General features: G+C 50.9%; 1 protein-coding gene across 2 annotated transcripts; it reads left to right on the top strand.

Moving 5' to 3' along the window:
• The first annotated feature begins 3,202 nt into the window (after nt 1-3,202).
• On the top strand, nt 3,203-14,230 carry Tob2 (transducer of ERBB2, 2). 2 transcript variants are annotated; one of them, XM_045153031.1, is made up of 2 exons: nt 3,203-3,614; nt 10,457-14,230. In XM_045153031.1, the coding sequence occupies exon 2, from the start codon at nt 10,539-10,541 to the stop codon at nt 11,574-11,576; it is 1,038 nt and encodes a 345-aa protein (XP_045008966.1). In that variant the 5' UTR covers nt 3,203-3,614; nt 10,457-10,538; the 3' UTR covers nt 11,577-14,230. The 2 variants fall into 2 exon arrangements, with proteins under 2 accessions (XP_045008966.1, XP_045008967.1); XM_045153032.1 differs by lacking the exon at nt 3,203-3,614 and adding an exon at nt 4,584-4,636.
• Nucleotides 14,231-14,913: the final 683 nt, after the last annotated feature.

Here is a 14,913-nt window from a genome sequence, read left to right as displayed (position 1 = left end):
GTAGAGAAACTTTTCTTAGATAACTTCAAAGAATTAATGTAAAATCTTTACCCTGACATGTGCATATGAAAATGTGACTTGCCTTGAGTTAATTGAGGTCAATTATGACCAGCCTCACTTGTCACTGGCATCAAAGCATCTGGCATAACTTGCTTGATTTACTCTCATGCTCTTATACTACTCCCACCCCTTGAACTCGCCAAAGCGGACCATTGTGAAAGCATGGTGTAGACCTTTCAACCTATGATTATTCAAAATGGGAGGAGAATCAGAAACGCTTGCATAGAAATTCAGCTTACAATTAAGTCCTGGCAAGATGAAATCAAACATGGATGCGAGAAGATATTTCCTCCTCACTACATGATGAATTGAAACATCAGCAATTAAGAGTGATTATTATTTTTCGCTTCCATTTTATCTTTTCCTATAGATATGCTCACTTTTTAAAATATTTTATTTTGGGCTGGAGAGATGGCTTAGCGATTAAGCGCTTGCCTGTGAAGCCTAAGGACCCCGGTTCGAGGCTCGGTTCCCCAGGTCCCACGTTAGCCAGATGCACAAGGGGGCGCATGCGTCTGGAGTTCGTTTGCAGAGGCTGGAAGCCCTGGCGCGCCCATTCTCTCTCTCTCCCTCTATCTGTCTTTCTCTCTGTGTCTGTCGCTCTCAATTAAATAAATAAAAAAATTAAAAAAATATATTTTATTTTTTATGTATTTATTTGAGTGAGAAAGAGGGAGGAGAGAATGGGCGTGCCAGGGCCTGCAGCAACTGCAAACGAACTCCAGATACGTACACCCCCTTGTGCATCTAGACAACGTCGGTCCTGGGAAATCGAACTTGAGTCCTTTGGCTTTGTAGGCAAGCGCCTTAACCGCTAAGCCATCTCTCCAGCCCCGATTTCCATTTTTATAGATGAAGAAACAGTCTTGGCGATGTAAGAGTACTTGTCGTGGTCGCCAACGCCTTTTAATCTCAGCTGAGGTAGGACTAGCACCAGGAATTAGAAACCCACCAGGGCCATAGAGTGAGCTTCAAGTAAGCCTGGGCTCGAGTGAGACTGCCTCAAAGAAAAAAAGTTTTTAATTTTAAAAAGGGTACTTTTTAAAAAGGTACTTGCTGCATTAAATCAAAATCACACAGTAGGTGGCAGACCTGGGATGTAAACCCACCTATTTCCAGGGTTTACCGCTAATTGACTACAAATACCAGCAACCCTTGCCATACACTGCGCAAACGCACACTTCCCAGGCCAGCCCCTAGCGGCTATAGCAGAAACCCAATCAGACGCCACCTCGCCTTGCCCAGGAGCCAATGGGAGAGCTGTTGCTAACAGATCTGAGTATTTTTAGCTTCCGAGGTACTGAGCCGAGGTGGAACACGCACCGAGGGGGGAGGAGGAGAAGGGGGGATGGAGGGGGGCGGAGAGGGAAGGGTGAAACGAGGAAAGGAGGAGGGGGCGTGTGTATGACGCTCGGCCTCTGGGTGACGCACGAGGCAAGTAGTCCCTGGAGGTGCCCCCGGGCAAGAGTGCGGGGGCTGGGGCACGCGGGCTTAGGTTCCCTCCCGCCTCCCAGTCTCCGGTGGAGTTTGCCCTCCAGCCGGGCTTTCTCTGCTGCTGTCAAGGAGAGCGTATTTAAATCCCCATGCTACCGCTGCTCTTTGCCCTGTCAGAGATCAAGAGAAATAAAATGCAAACTGTTCCTAACTGGAACTTTCCGGTGTCACCACTTCCCGTGGGTTAGAGGCTGCAGCTGTGCCAGAATCGTCCAGAAAAAAAAAAAAAAAGAGAGAGAGAGAGAGAGAGAGAGAGATATGAAAGAGAGGGAGAGGATTGGGTAAAGGGTGACCCAAAGAGGGAGAAAATGGTGTGCAAGGCCCCCTGTCCCTTGCCTCTTGGTCCGGCAGTCCAGTCCTCCTGGGACTTGACCCGAGCACAGCTCTGCCCACTCCCAACTCCGTCTCGCGCTGCCAAAGTGGCAGAGTGGCCTGCAGGACCAACGTCCATGCCGGGGGCTCCGGGCGCGCCTCTCCCCGGGTTCGGCGAGCCTGGCTTCGCCACCCCAAGCACCTCCGGGTTGGTAAGCCCGGTTCACCTTGCAGGGTTTGGCGCTGCTCCTGCGGTGGGGCTATTGCTAGAAGGAACGTAACTCCCTGGTACCCCATACGGTGGTTGCCAGCGTGGGAGAACCAGAAGGGAGGTCCTCAAGAGGAATCACGCTCGCCAGCTGGCACCTAGAAGCTAGGCGCCAGAGGCGGCGAGTGTTCGGTTAATCGTGGTGCTGGGCTCCGCTTCCCGGCCCTTCAATTCTCCTTGGCTCGTCTTCCCTCCCGTACATCGTGCCCCGGGCCTCATAATCCCCTTCCCTCCCCCGGTACTCGTCCCCTTGCCTCCAACCTTACGCGCGGTGCTAGGAAGGCTCAGGCTAAGCCGGGCTCAGGTCCGGAACGTTTCTAGAACTCGCGTGATGCTCCCCCTTATCCCCAGCTCTGCAACCCCAGAAAAGACTGGAACCTGGGTGTTGCAAGCGCCACGGGGACAAAGCCGGAGGGACCCACCAACGTGGTCTAGGAGGAAGATTGGAGCAGATGTGCGCACCCTCAGCGCTAAGGGCAGGTCCCAGGCTGACACCTGCGGGGAAGAGTTCTCGGGGGTCGAGTGTCGCCAGCTTCTCCCTGAAATAATTCACTCATCTTACGCGGCCAGAACAAGCAACTCCTGTAGCCCTGGCCATCCCTGAGCGCCCACTGTGTCCCAGGCCGGTCCCCGAGCGCCCACTGTGTCCCAGGCCGGTCCCCGAGCGCCCACTGTGTCCTAGGTCGGTCCCTGCCTCGCCGAGCTCAGTCTAGTGGACAGACACCCTACACCCTGACTTCAGACTGCTTTAGGCCTGCAGCAAAGAAAGTCGAGGTGGTGGCGCACTGATGGAGAGGCGAGCAGCCAGGCTGATGGGTGTAGAAAAGATACCCGTGAGGGGGTCTCAGGCACACCCCCCTCTCACGGAGCCGCACGGCCTTCCCCCCGAGCCCGGGTTCCTAGGGGTTAAGCCGCCGACGGCGGGAAAGTAGTCCCGGCCTGGCACCCGGCCCCGCCCCGGCTGGGTGGAGGGACGCATCACGCAGGGGTGGGGAAACCAGATCCGTGCGCTGGGTTGCTAAGGGTGAAACTTTTCATTGACTTTGCTCACTTCGGGCCGGGGCACGGGTAGGTGCGGGTCGGTCGGAGAAGTAAGTGAAGAGCGGAGTAGATGCGGGGCCATTAGGGGCAGGACCCGCCCGCCGGCCACATCTCGGACTGTCCAGCAGCGCGCGACGGGAGCCATCCTCCGGTGCGCCCATCCCCGCGCAGCCGCCCGCCGGCCCTCGGCCCCCTGCCACCGATCCTGACCTCCGAAAAGCGGAAAGAATTAACACTGAAAGTCATACCCCGTAACTCTCTTCTCGCCTCCCCATCCTCAACGACGGAAAGGACACCTCAGCTCCCACCGCCCCCCCTCCCCCGGCCTCGCGGCACCCGGGGAAGGCAGAGAGCAGCGACCTCCGCCCGACGCCCAGGACCGCCCTGGCAGGAGAAGCCGCCCCGCGGCCGGTAGACCGCCCCGCCGCCGGACACCCGAGTGAGTGCGTGGGCATGGGGGTTGGGGGGGGGCACCCGACACCCGCCGGCCGGACCGCCGCCTCACTCCGCCTCCTGGCTTTGCCGGACGCTGCACCCCGCCGAGCCAGCCTTCCCCTCTGCCCTTGTGCCTTCTCTCTAGACCCGCCTCTGTGCCACTCTGCCCCACGCTCTTTGATACTGGGATACCTAGTTCTCAGCGTGGCCCTCTCTAGGGCGGGGTGCATTTCCTCCTGTACCTCCTCTAGTTCTTCATATGCAAGATAGGTGTTTCTTCGTTCCCCAAAGAAATATAACTCCCATCAGTAGTAAATAAATCACTGGAAGGAAGGAGATGGATGCAGGCCTTGTTTTTTTGTTTTTGTCTTGTTTTCCTCAGCTTAGTTTTCCCTTGTGCAGGGAAGGGGTTCGTTTCTGGCCCTGGGGCGCCTGAGGGATGGAGACTAGACACCCCCTTTTTGACGGCGGGACCCGTTGGTGGAGACCGCCCAAGGGCCGCCGAGCCACAGTTATTTCAGCTTGAGCTCTTTATCTGCTGTGCTGTAAGGGGAAAGTGGGCCAAAAAAAAAAAAAAAAGTACCCTAAGAGCCTGCCAGGGAGTGATCTCCCCTGTCCTTAAATTCCTTCCCCTTCGGTCCCGAGGATGGACTGTGCCCTTGTCCAAACCCTGGGGAAGGAAAGGAGGGAGCAGACGGGAGGAACAGCCTGCAGGCTCTCCCCTCCCTAGGGAGCAACCAGAAACCCACAGAGCAGGCTTCTACTTAAGGACCTGCAGACGGGGTGCTTTTCTCTCCTCCGCCCCCCAACACACACTCCTCCCTACCCTTACTCTGGGAGTAGGTCCCTCATCTCTGACCTCACAGCCAAAAAAAAAAAAAAAAAAAAACCCAACAACAACAACCACCTATTGCTTTCCTGAGCGCCTGCCCCCATCGCTCGCGTTAGCATTGGGTAGTGCAGCTGGTGTGGGAGGAAGGATTAGGGAGGTTTAACACCCAGCAGGGGAGCTTTGCCGGGGATCTGGTAAGTCTGGTCTGAGGCTAGGCCTTGCAGTGGGAGGAGACGCACAGAATTTCTGGGTATTTAGAAGATGTTCGGGTTTCACATGTACGGTGGTTCTCTCCCTGCCCGGGGAACTTTTTCCCGTTTTCCCTTAAAGAGTAGAAATGCGGTGAGGCTTGAGCTCCGTTGGCTTTGGGCCTTACCGTCGGCCCCGGCGCCTCCCTAGTTTAAATGGGAATTTCTTTGGCCGAGAGGATGGGAGACATGTAGCTCTTAATTCCTGCCTTTCCTTTCCTGGCTGTGGGAGTGCTGGAGCTGAGCCTACTGGGCAGTAATTGAAAAGGGCTTGTTTCTCTTGGAAGCCATCGTCCCTACAGCAACTGCTCAGTCCGTGGAATTCAGATAAAGAGGCCGGGGTGGGAGCCATAGCCTGGTCTACTTAACCCAGGAAAAACTCCCTAGAAGCAGTGTTCAAGTTAAGCAGGTTTGGGAAGATGTGAAAAGGGGGAAGTCAGCCTCTCCTGAAGTCAAGACAGGGACGTTGGGGACGGGGATTCCCGGCGAGCAGGCCTTGGAGGCAGATTTATACCAAATATCTTAGGCGATGGGAGGGGGCGTCCGCCGCAGCGCGCATGTGCGTCGGAAACTTTTCCTTGGCTCGGGACCCTCGGTCGGGTCCTCGTGCCGGGCATGCGCGATCGGGCTGGCTGGACTCTCGCGAGGCGCGCTGGGAAGCGTAGTGTGCACGGAAAGTAGGTCACGCGTCACCGCCGGTCCTGGGCGACCTGAGGACTACCACTCCCAGAGTGCTTAGCGCGGCCGCCGGCCTCGGAGGACAGCAGCGCCCTGCGCTGGATCGAGCTCGCAAAGTCCAGACCGGGGTGGCCCGGGCCGCCTGTGCGGGAGACGTGTGTGACTCTGGGCGGGTGCATGGAGCACAAATCCTGGAAGCTGTGCGGCCTGTGGGGCGGCTCTGGGACGGTGGGCTGGGAGCTGGCCGGGGAGAGCCGCCTGGGCCCAGCTCTTCACTCTGTGATCAGGGTTGCGTGCCCCACCGGGACAGTGACACCTCCTGACCTGGTTGAAAGAAACCCTTTCCTCCCAATGTACATACATACTTATTTGAATCCAGTGATGCTTGACGGTAGTGTGTATGATCTTAGATGTTAACCGTTTGAAGTACCTGAAATTTTTAGTTTGGGATCGGAATCCACTATTCTTTCAGTATTCCCTTCTAAAATACAGGAGTCTTTTTCTTTAAAACCTTGTTTTGCACTTGTTGCCTTTTTTTTTTTTTTTAAGTTTACTTGTTTATTTGAGAGAAACAGTATGGGCACACCAGGGCCTCCTGCCACTGCAAACAAATTCAGGACTCATGTGTCACTTTTAATCTGGCTTTACTTGGCTACTAGGGAGTTGAACCTGGTCCGCGTAAGGTGTTATAAGCAAGGGCCTTTAACCACCGAGCAGCCTGCCCAGCCATGTTTACTTAGTGATAGCTATATTGCCTGAGACCCTTTTGGCCTCATACCTCCTTTCTTGCCCCATTTTTGTTTTAAGCATTTACTAGAAATTAATAAGTATAAGGGATCTGAACCAAGGTTCCTCCTGCCTTCTCTTATTGGTACAAACTGAGGTGCTTTCTATTCTTTTTACTGTTTTCCTTCCCCCCATCCCTCTTTGTGACTGGAAGTAAATAAGTGAAGGGAAATAACAGTCTTTTATTTTTTTATTTTTTAACTCGAGCACATGTACCAGGGTCTCTTGCTGCTGCAAACAAATTCCCCTCTGGATTATTTTTTTGAGATGGGATTCTTACTTTGTACCCCAGCCTGACCTTGAACTCACGATCCTCCTTAGACTGTCAGTGCTAGGATTACAGGCATGGCCATCTCACCTGAAACTTTGGGGTACATTGTGTATTTTTAAGCACTTGCCTTTAACCGTTGAGCCATATCTCCACCCCCATTGTGTATTTAAAGAAATTCTTTTTAATCTATTTATTTGCGAAAGAGACAGCATAGCCTTTTGCTGCAAACACATGGGCCATTTTTGTGCATCTGGCTTTATGTGGACACTGGAGAATTGAATCACAGGCCAAGAGGTTTTACAAGCAAGTGCCTTTAACTGCTCATCTCTTCAGCCCTACATTGTTGTGTGTTTTTTGTTGTTGTTTTTTGTTTTTTCGAGGTAGGGTCTCACTCTAGCCCAGGCTGACCTGGAAATCACTATGGAGTCTCAGGGTGACCTGGAACTCAAAATACTTAATAAGCCGGGAGTGGTAGCACATGCCTTTAATCCCAGCACTCGGGAGGCAGAGGTAGGAGGATCGCTGTGAGTTCGAGGCCACCCTGAGACTATGTAGTGAATTCCAGGTCAGCCTGGAAACAAACAACAACAACAACAAAAACCTTAATAAGCCGAGTGTGGTGTTGCACATCTTCAATTCCAGCACTTGGGAGGGAAAGGTAGGAGGATTGCTGTGAGTCTGAGGCCACCCTGAGACTCCATAGTGAATTCCAGGTCAGCCTGGGCCAGAGTGAGACCCTATCTTGAAAAACCAAAATAATAATAACAGTAATTAATTAATTTAAACACTTAATAAATAATTTGCTTTTTTAAAAAATGATTTTATTTTTATTTATTAGAGAGAATGAGCATGCCAGGGCCTCTAACCACTGCAAATGAACTCCAGATGCATGTGCTACCATGTGCATCTGACTTACGTGGGGCCTAGAGAATTGAACCTGGGTCCTTAGGCTTCCCAGGCATGCGCCTTAACCGCTAAGCCATCTCTCCAGCCCAAATAGTTTGCTTTTTCTTCTTTTGCTGCCTTTTCTGGTGTTTTGGCTGGAAAAGATCTGAGTCCCTTGCAGCTTCATTTATAAAGGATAGTTATTTCTACACTTTTTACCAAACGTCCATAAATACTTTGTATATAAGCTCTGGAATTTGTCCATCATCTAAAAAACAAACATACTCAACTGAATGGTCACCCCTACCTTCAGCTGAAGACAAGATAGGAGCAGTGCTCTAATCTCCTGCTCCATAAGCTTCTTGAAGTCAGAATTAGACCTTGAGCTGGGAGAGCACAAAAGCTCAGTCTAGTCCTAGTGCCGTTTTTATAAGGTTCACCCCGCAACCATCTGGCCTGGCCTGTCCCCCGCTTAGAGGCACAGGTGGCAGGCACTCTGCACTCCCTTGTTTGCGCAGCAGCTCCACTGGGGTGTGAACTGGTGTGCAGCTTTAGTTGCTAACCCTGCAGAAAATGGTTCTCTAGGCAGGGCTGATGACAGTAGTTCTATTGTATTTTGGGGTGGGAGGCTTATTTCCCAATGACTCTGGCCTACATTTAAAATGTTCCCATTTCGAGGCTGTACTGTTTCAGGAGCTGTAACTTGGAAGGCAGTTAGCAGTTATGGAAGTCCTTTCTTCTGGATACGGTAACTAAGGCAAAAGATTTATATGATCTGAAGAGAAACCAGGGTTGTGATCAAACTCCAGCCCTGAGTCCTTCACAGGACAGAAGATGGCCTTAGTGGATCATAGATCAACCACGTCTCTGCCCTCCCACAGAGATGGCCCTTTTCAGTTCATTTTCTCCATGAGCAGGGGTGTGCAAATCACTGGTTTTGAAGAAAGTAAGATTAGAATTGCTAGTGGTCAGGATCTCACAGACCATCTTCCGGAAACACAGGGCTGGTCTAGACCTAGGAAAGAAAGCTCTTTGACCTCAGTGGGATGTGACTGTGGTAGAATCCCAAAATAACAATCTGATTGTTTATCTTGGGCTGCCTCCTCTGCAGGGTTCTCCAACACTTGATGTAAATCTGATCTGGTGCTGAGGACAGGTGGTCAGATAGTCCTTGGGAGGCCACTGATGATGGGTCCCCAGCTGGAGGTTGTTGGGTGATGGAAAATTTCTTTCCTCTGCCATCCTTCTCACTTTCAACCTTGCCAGAAACTATGGAGATTCATTAGGCCATGCCACTGCTTCTGTGAGCACTGTTAGCCTCCGGAGTCCTGCTTCCCTGGGTCCCGTCCCATCCCCCCCCACACACACACACAACAGTTGCCTTGTGGGCCCATTTTTGAGTTGTGACTGGTCTTGCTTTGTCCCCAGGATCAAGGTCTTGTCCTATTATTGGAGTTTCTCTGTATGGAAATGCAAACTTTGGTCACACCATGGAGTTCTTTTTATTTTTATTGTTTGATTAATTTATATGTTTATTAGAGAGAGAGAAAGAGGCAGATATAAAAAGAGATAATGAGCCGGGCATGGTAGTTTATGCCTTTAATCCCAGCACTCAGGAGGCAGAGGTAGGATTGCCATGAGTTTCGGGCCACCCTGTGACTACATATTGAATTCCAGGTCAGCCTGGTCTAAAACAAGACCTTACTTGGAAGGCGGGGGACAGATAATGTGTAAGACAGGGCCTCTAGCAACTAAAACAAACTCCAGACACATGCCCCACCTTGTGCGTCTGGTTTTACTTGGATATTGGGAAACCACACCAGGGTCCTTAGGCCTTGCAGGCAAGTGCCTTGACCACTAAGCCATCTCTCCAGCCCCTGGAGTTCTTAAATTGGTTCTGCAAACCCAGACTGGACCCCAAAGCATATTCACCCATGGGGCCCAGGATGACAGATGGATGTGACTGGAGTGCAAACCCCAGTGAAAAGTTGGCAAGCTCCTTCCTGTTCAGTGATCTGTATCCCTTTCTATTTAAGGACAGTTACAAACTTTCAACTTACATCTTTGCCTGTGACAGTTTGGAGATAGAACTTCACTAAAACATGAAAGGACAGCAAAAGGGCCTTCTCCAGCTGAATTAGGGGCCTGTGTCTTTTTTGTTTGGTTGTTTTTTTACTGTCTTTTATATTCATTTATTTATTTATTTATTTATTTATGTATTTATTTATTTGACAGAGAAAGAGGGAGGGAGAGAGAATGGGCATGCCAGGGCTCCAGCCACTGCAAACGAACTCCAGATGTATGTACCTCCTTGTGCATCTGGTTTATGTGGAATCAAACCTAGGTCCTTTGGCTTTGCAGACAAACATCTTAACTGCTAAGCCATCCCTCCAGCCCTACTATCATTTTTTAAATATTTTATTTATTTATTTGCATACAGAGAGAAAAGAGAAAATGGGCATGCCAGGGCCCATAGACACTGCAAACGAACTCCAGATTGCATGTACCACTTTATGCATCTGGTTTTATATAGGTACTGGGGAATCAAACCCAGGTTGTTAAGCTTTGTAGGCAAGCACCTTAACTCCTGAGCATCTCTCCAAGCATTTTTTTTTTGTGGGGGGAGGGGTATCTTTCATACAATGACCTCAATTCTCGAGATGGTAGGAAACATAGCATTCCTAGTTAGAATTATGTTAAAATAATACCTAAGTTTTATAAAATGTGATTGTGGCCTGTAAAGATGGCTTAGCAGTTAAAGACACTTACTTGCAAAACCTGACAGCCCAGGGTTCTATTTCCCAGTACCCATGTAAAGCCATATGCACAAAATGGCGCATGAGTCCAGAGTTTGTTTGCAAAATGGCGGTAGGCGCTGTTGTACCCATACTGTCTTCCCCGACCCCTCTCTTTCTCTCTCTCTCAAATAAAGAAAGAAAATATTAAAAAAAAAAATGCTGCAAATATGGTGTAAAGACAAAAAGTTCTAGGCTAGCCAGGGCTAGTAAGAACCTGATCTAAATAAATAGACACAGCCCCTGGGTCTGTGTGATCCAGAGTTGGTTTTCTGGCTGTTGTTTGCTGTTGGTTACCACAGCCTTTCTGCATGTGTATTCATGATGCCCCATTTCTTTCTCATTTCCCAGAACACTCTGGAACCCAGGTCTGCCTACCTTATTCCCTGCCCGTGCGTGTGTCCTGTGCTGATTCTCTGCATAGAAAAAGATCATGCAGCTGGAAATCAAAGTGGCCCTGAACTTCATCATCTCCTATTTATACAACAAGCTGCCCCGGCGCCGGGCAGACCTGTTTGGGGAGGAGCTAGAGCGGCTTTTGAAGAAGAAATATGAAGGCCACTGGTACCCTGAGAAGCCACTAAAGGGTTCTGGCTTCCGCTGTGTCCACATTGGGGAGATGGTGGACCCTGTGGTGGAGCTGGCCGCCAAGCGTAGTGGCCTGGCAGTGGAGGATGTGCGGGCCAATGTGCCTGAGGAGCTGAGTGTCTGGATTGATCCTTTCGAGGTGTCCTACCAGATTGGTGAGAAGGGAACTGTGAAAGTGCTGTATCTGGATGACAGTGAGGGTGGTGGTGCCCCAGAGCTGGACAAGGAGATCAAGAGCAGCTTCAACCCTGATGCCCAGGTGTTTGTGCCCATCGGCAGCCAGGACAGCTCCCTGTCCGACTCCCCGTCGCCGTCCTTTGGTCAGTCCCCTAGCCCTACCTTTATTCCCCGTTCTGCCCAGCCCATCACCTTCACTACTGCCTCCTTTGCTGCCACCAAATTTGGCTCCACCAAGATGAAGAAGGGTGGTGGAGCATCAAGCGGTGGGGGTGTGGCCAGCAGTGGGGCAAGTGGCCAGCAGCCCCCACAGCAGCAGCCCCGCATGGCCCGCTCACCCACCAGCACCCTGCTGAAGCACAAGAGCCTCTCTCTGTCTATGCATTCACTGAACCTCATCGCGGCCAACCCAGCCCCTCAGTCCCAGCTTTCGCCCAATGCCAAGGAGTTTGTGTACAGTGGCACTGGCTCACCCAGCCTCTTCTTTGATGGGGCTGATGGCCAGGGCAGCAGCACCTCGGCCCCCTTTGGGAGCAGTGGGGCTGGCACTTGCAATAGCAGCAGCTTTGATGTATCCCAGATGTTTGGAAGTGGCACCAACAGCCTCTTCCTAGAGAAGTCGCCCTTTGTGGAAGGTCTCAGCTACAACCTGAACACCATGCAGTATCCCAGCCAGCCCTTCCAGCCTGTAGTACTGGCCAACTGACCCTCTGCCTGCCTGCAGGCCAGGAGCACCCCGACCACAGGAAAGAGGAAGGAAAGGAAAGGCCAAAAGGGAGGGGGGAGGAAACTCTTCAGAAAGATTTTCAATCTTTATCATTCTCGCATACAGAAAAAAAATCCAGTCCAGGCATGGAGTGGGAGGGGCTCCTGAAGCACTGAATTGTGTTTAACTCAGTCCCTACTGCCTATGATTTAGTTTGGTTGGTTTGGGTTTTGTGGTTTTTTGTTCTTTTTTTTTTTTTAATGTAGTTTTCTATATAACATCTTTAATTAGTGGCTTCCTGAGCTAAGAATGGTCCAGATGTGAATTGCTGCTCCCTGCTCCCTTCCTCCCTCCTTCACACTCCTCTAAGACTGGGTGTCCAAGCTCACAGGGAAGGAAGAGTAGCGGTAGGGGCCAGAGCCCTCCTCAGAGGAGGGAGAAGCTGGCCCCGTGTCACTGCCTCTGTCACCCAGATATCCTCTCAGTCAAAGCCATCCAACCTCAGCAGGCCTCCACAGGCGCTGCCACCCAAATAGGTCTGACCCCAGCCCCCACTCCCTCTCAGGCTAGACCACAGGGAGCTGCGGCTGGCCACTTGACACCCTCCCTGTAATGAATGTCTGTGACTGTAGGGAGGTAGCACTTTGTCCAGCTGAAACCCTTTCATCTCTGTCCTGTGGCCCCATCTCATCATCCCTCTTAGCTGGGACAATTCTCATGATTTATCTGATGATACATGTGGCCTCTTTCTCTTTCCAATGCAGCCCCTTCCTGGGCCTGAGGTTATGGGTAGGGTACCACAGTGTGTGTGTGTGCGCGTGCGCGTGTGCGTGTGTGTGTGTGTGTGTGTGTGTGTGTGTGTGTGTGTACATACATGTGGTTTGCTGTCCTGTTCCCAAGGATTCCGAGCCATGTGGAACTTCCATTCTGGATGTGACCCTGGGTTGCAACAAGTGCTTATTTATGTGTGATGTTGGGGAATGCGCCCAGGGTAGTTTGTCCCTTTTGTAGGGCAATACACGGGGTGGGGTGACACTGTGTCTGAGCCTTCAGCACTCCCAGGGGAAAGCACTGCAGAGGAACTGGTTTCCAGACTGCAGAGGGATCTGCACTTTTGTTTGTTATTGACCAAAATAAATAAGCAAAAAGTAGGTTAACTCTGAAGGGCAGGAAGGATATTTGAGGTGTAAGGGAGTTCCGAGACTTCAGTAATCCCTGTGGGTGTAGCCTAGTCCAGGGTGGGAGCCGCTTAGTTAAGCACTTGGGGTGTGGGCACAAAGAGGCAGGGCAGAACTTTGGAGTCTGTGCCTGTGGTGGGCAGTCCTGAGCCTTGAATTGAGAAATGTTGGTCTATAGTTGTAGGCATTCGTACAGCGGTGCCCGTCTCTTGCCACACCCCATTGCTCCCCTTACTTAGGACCTCTAGACCTTGACGCTGTGAGACATCAGTCTCCTGGGCTGGCGAGAGGGGTATTTGGCCTCAGGGCCCCAGAAAGCACCAAAGCCCCCAACAACCCCACCTCCCTCCACCCTTCCCAGGGTCCTCAAGTGGGAACTGCTGTGGCAGTGGGTCCAGCCCAGAGAAACACTGCCCACTTCCTCTCCCTGCAGTGGGCACCACCTCTACCTCCCCCAGCAGGGCAAGGTCTTGAGTTCTTATCCCAGCACCATCTGTCCTCGACTTCTTGGGCCAGATCAGTCTGGACTGTGCCTCATGCTCAGCTCCGCCCACGCCGGTAACAGGCAGCAGGCAGCCCCCTCTGGTCGTGTGGGTGCTGCCTTGTCCACTCTGCCAGGCCCTCCCCCGCCCGCACCCACACACACAGGTACCACCTGCTGGACCCACACCAGCTTGTTTTCTCACACGGGGGGATGGGAGGCCAGCTCCTCGCGTCGTTCGTAATAGGAAGAGAAACGTGTGTTCAGGAACACGACCCTGGCCCTGGGCTTCTGAGCCCAGGTCCGTGTCTCGTCTCAAATCTAGGCATTTCTGCTTCAATTTTATTTTTTTTCTAAGAAAACAAAAACAAAACTCTGCACTAATTTACCTGGTTTCATAGGAAAACTTTTTATTTTATTTTATACATTTTTGGTGTCCGTTTGTATTGAATAATTTGCTACATTTGTAAAATGTAAGAGGTATATATAATATATGTATATTTCTAACGTAAGAAACGTAACTTTTTTCTTTTCAGGATTTTTTCTTAAAAAAGAGGAGATAAACCAATATTTTTTCAGGAAAAACAAACTTTAGAAATGGGAGCATAAACCCTTTTTCTCCCCGTTCCCCATCCTCTCTGTCCCTCTTACCTATGAACAAATCAAACGGTAGAGTATCTCGTCAAGAATGTACACTGCAGGTGCGGGATGGCGTCTTCTCAATGCAGTCAGCTATAGATTGTGTAGTTTTCTCCCTAGAAGTGCAAAGGGGGCATTGAGGCAGCGGGGAGCAGGGCGGTGACCTTTGTGTCTTTAGTGAAGGAGGAATACAATCGAGATGTTTTGTATTCAGAATGTTGTGCAATATTTTAGAATGGGACATTTGGTGTGTTTAGAGATTTAGTTTAAAAAACAAAACAAAAATTGATCAAATCTGTACAGTTTATATTGTTCCAGATTTTTTTAAGTTTGTATTAAAAGCATGATATATAATAGCCCTTGTCTGCTCCTTGCTTGTTTTGTTTCTGGGCCTCCTTTTGGGATGGAAGACCGTTGGTCTTCACAGTGAGGGAACCAGCCCTCTTCCGCGTTGAAAAGGCTTTGAAGCTTGGGAGCTGTCCCCCCAACTCCCCGCCCGGCCGCTTTACAAGGCGCCCCCCATTGGAGGAGTAGGGTGACAGGGCCTCTAGTCTTCATATTTCCCCAGCCCCATGCTACTTGGTCTCTAGTGCAGGCAAGAATGAGGAAAATCCACCGGAACCAGGTGCTACCAAAAAAAATCTTTGTCTGGATTCTCTGTTAGTCTTCTTTTTCTTGTTTGGTGGGGGTGGGTAGGTAGGAGAAGGGTACTTCCAGAGCTGCCTTAGAGGTGCCAGGCTGGAGACTTGCCATCTGTCTGCCTTTGACTGATTTTCTTCTTGAGATCTCTCACTCAGCCACTGCCTGCTCCAGGGCCCTGAGGCCATGGTTTTCCTTCTCCGATCTGGTGCACACACGGTTGGCCCAAGGCCCCCTGGGCAGGACAGAGTATTTGTGAGGTTACTTGTTGAATCTGATTTCATACAGTAGTCTGGTAGTAAAGGAACTATCTCCATTTTATAGCTGAGAAATGGGTTTCATGTTCGATCTCTTGCCTACATGTGCAGAATAGACAAAAGTGGAAAGCTGAAGTTTTTCC

This window comes from Jaculus jaculus, chromosome 6 (assembly GCF_020740685.1).
Source record: "Jaculus jaculus isolate mJacJac1 chromosome 6, mJacJac1.mat.Y.cur, whole genome shotgun sequence".
In the NCBI taxonomy this organism is placed as follows: domain Eukaryota; kingdom Metazoa; phylum Chordata; class Mammalia; order Rodentia; family Dipodidae; genus Jaculus; species Jaculus jaculus.
Note: the sequence above shows the minus strand (reverse complement) of the source record. Positions and strands in the feature narration are given on the sequence as shown.

Bases quoted from the DNA above. Each gene is read 5' to 3' on its own strand.
- Tob2 (XM_045153031.1), top strand. From the start codon at position 10,539: ATGCAGCTGGAAATCAAAGTGGCCCTGAACTTCATCATCTCCTATTTA.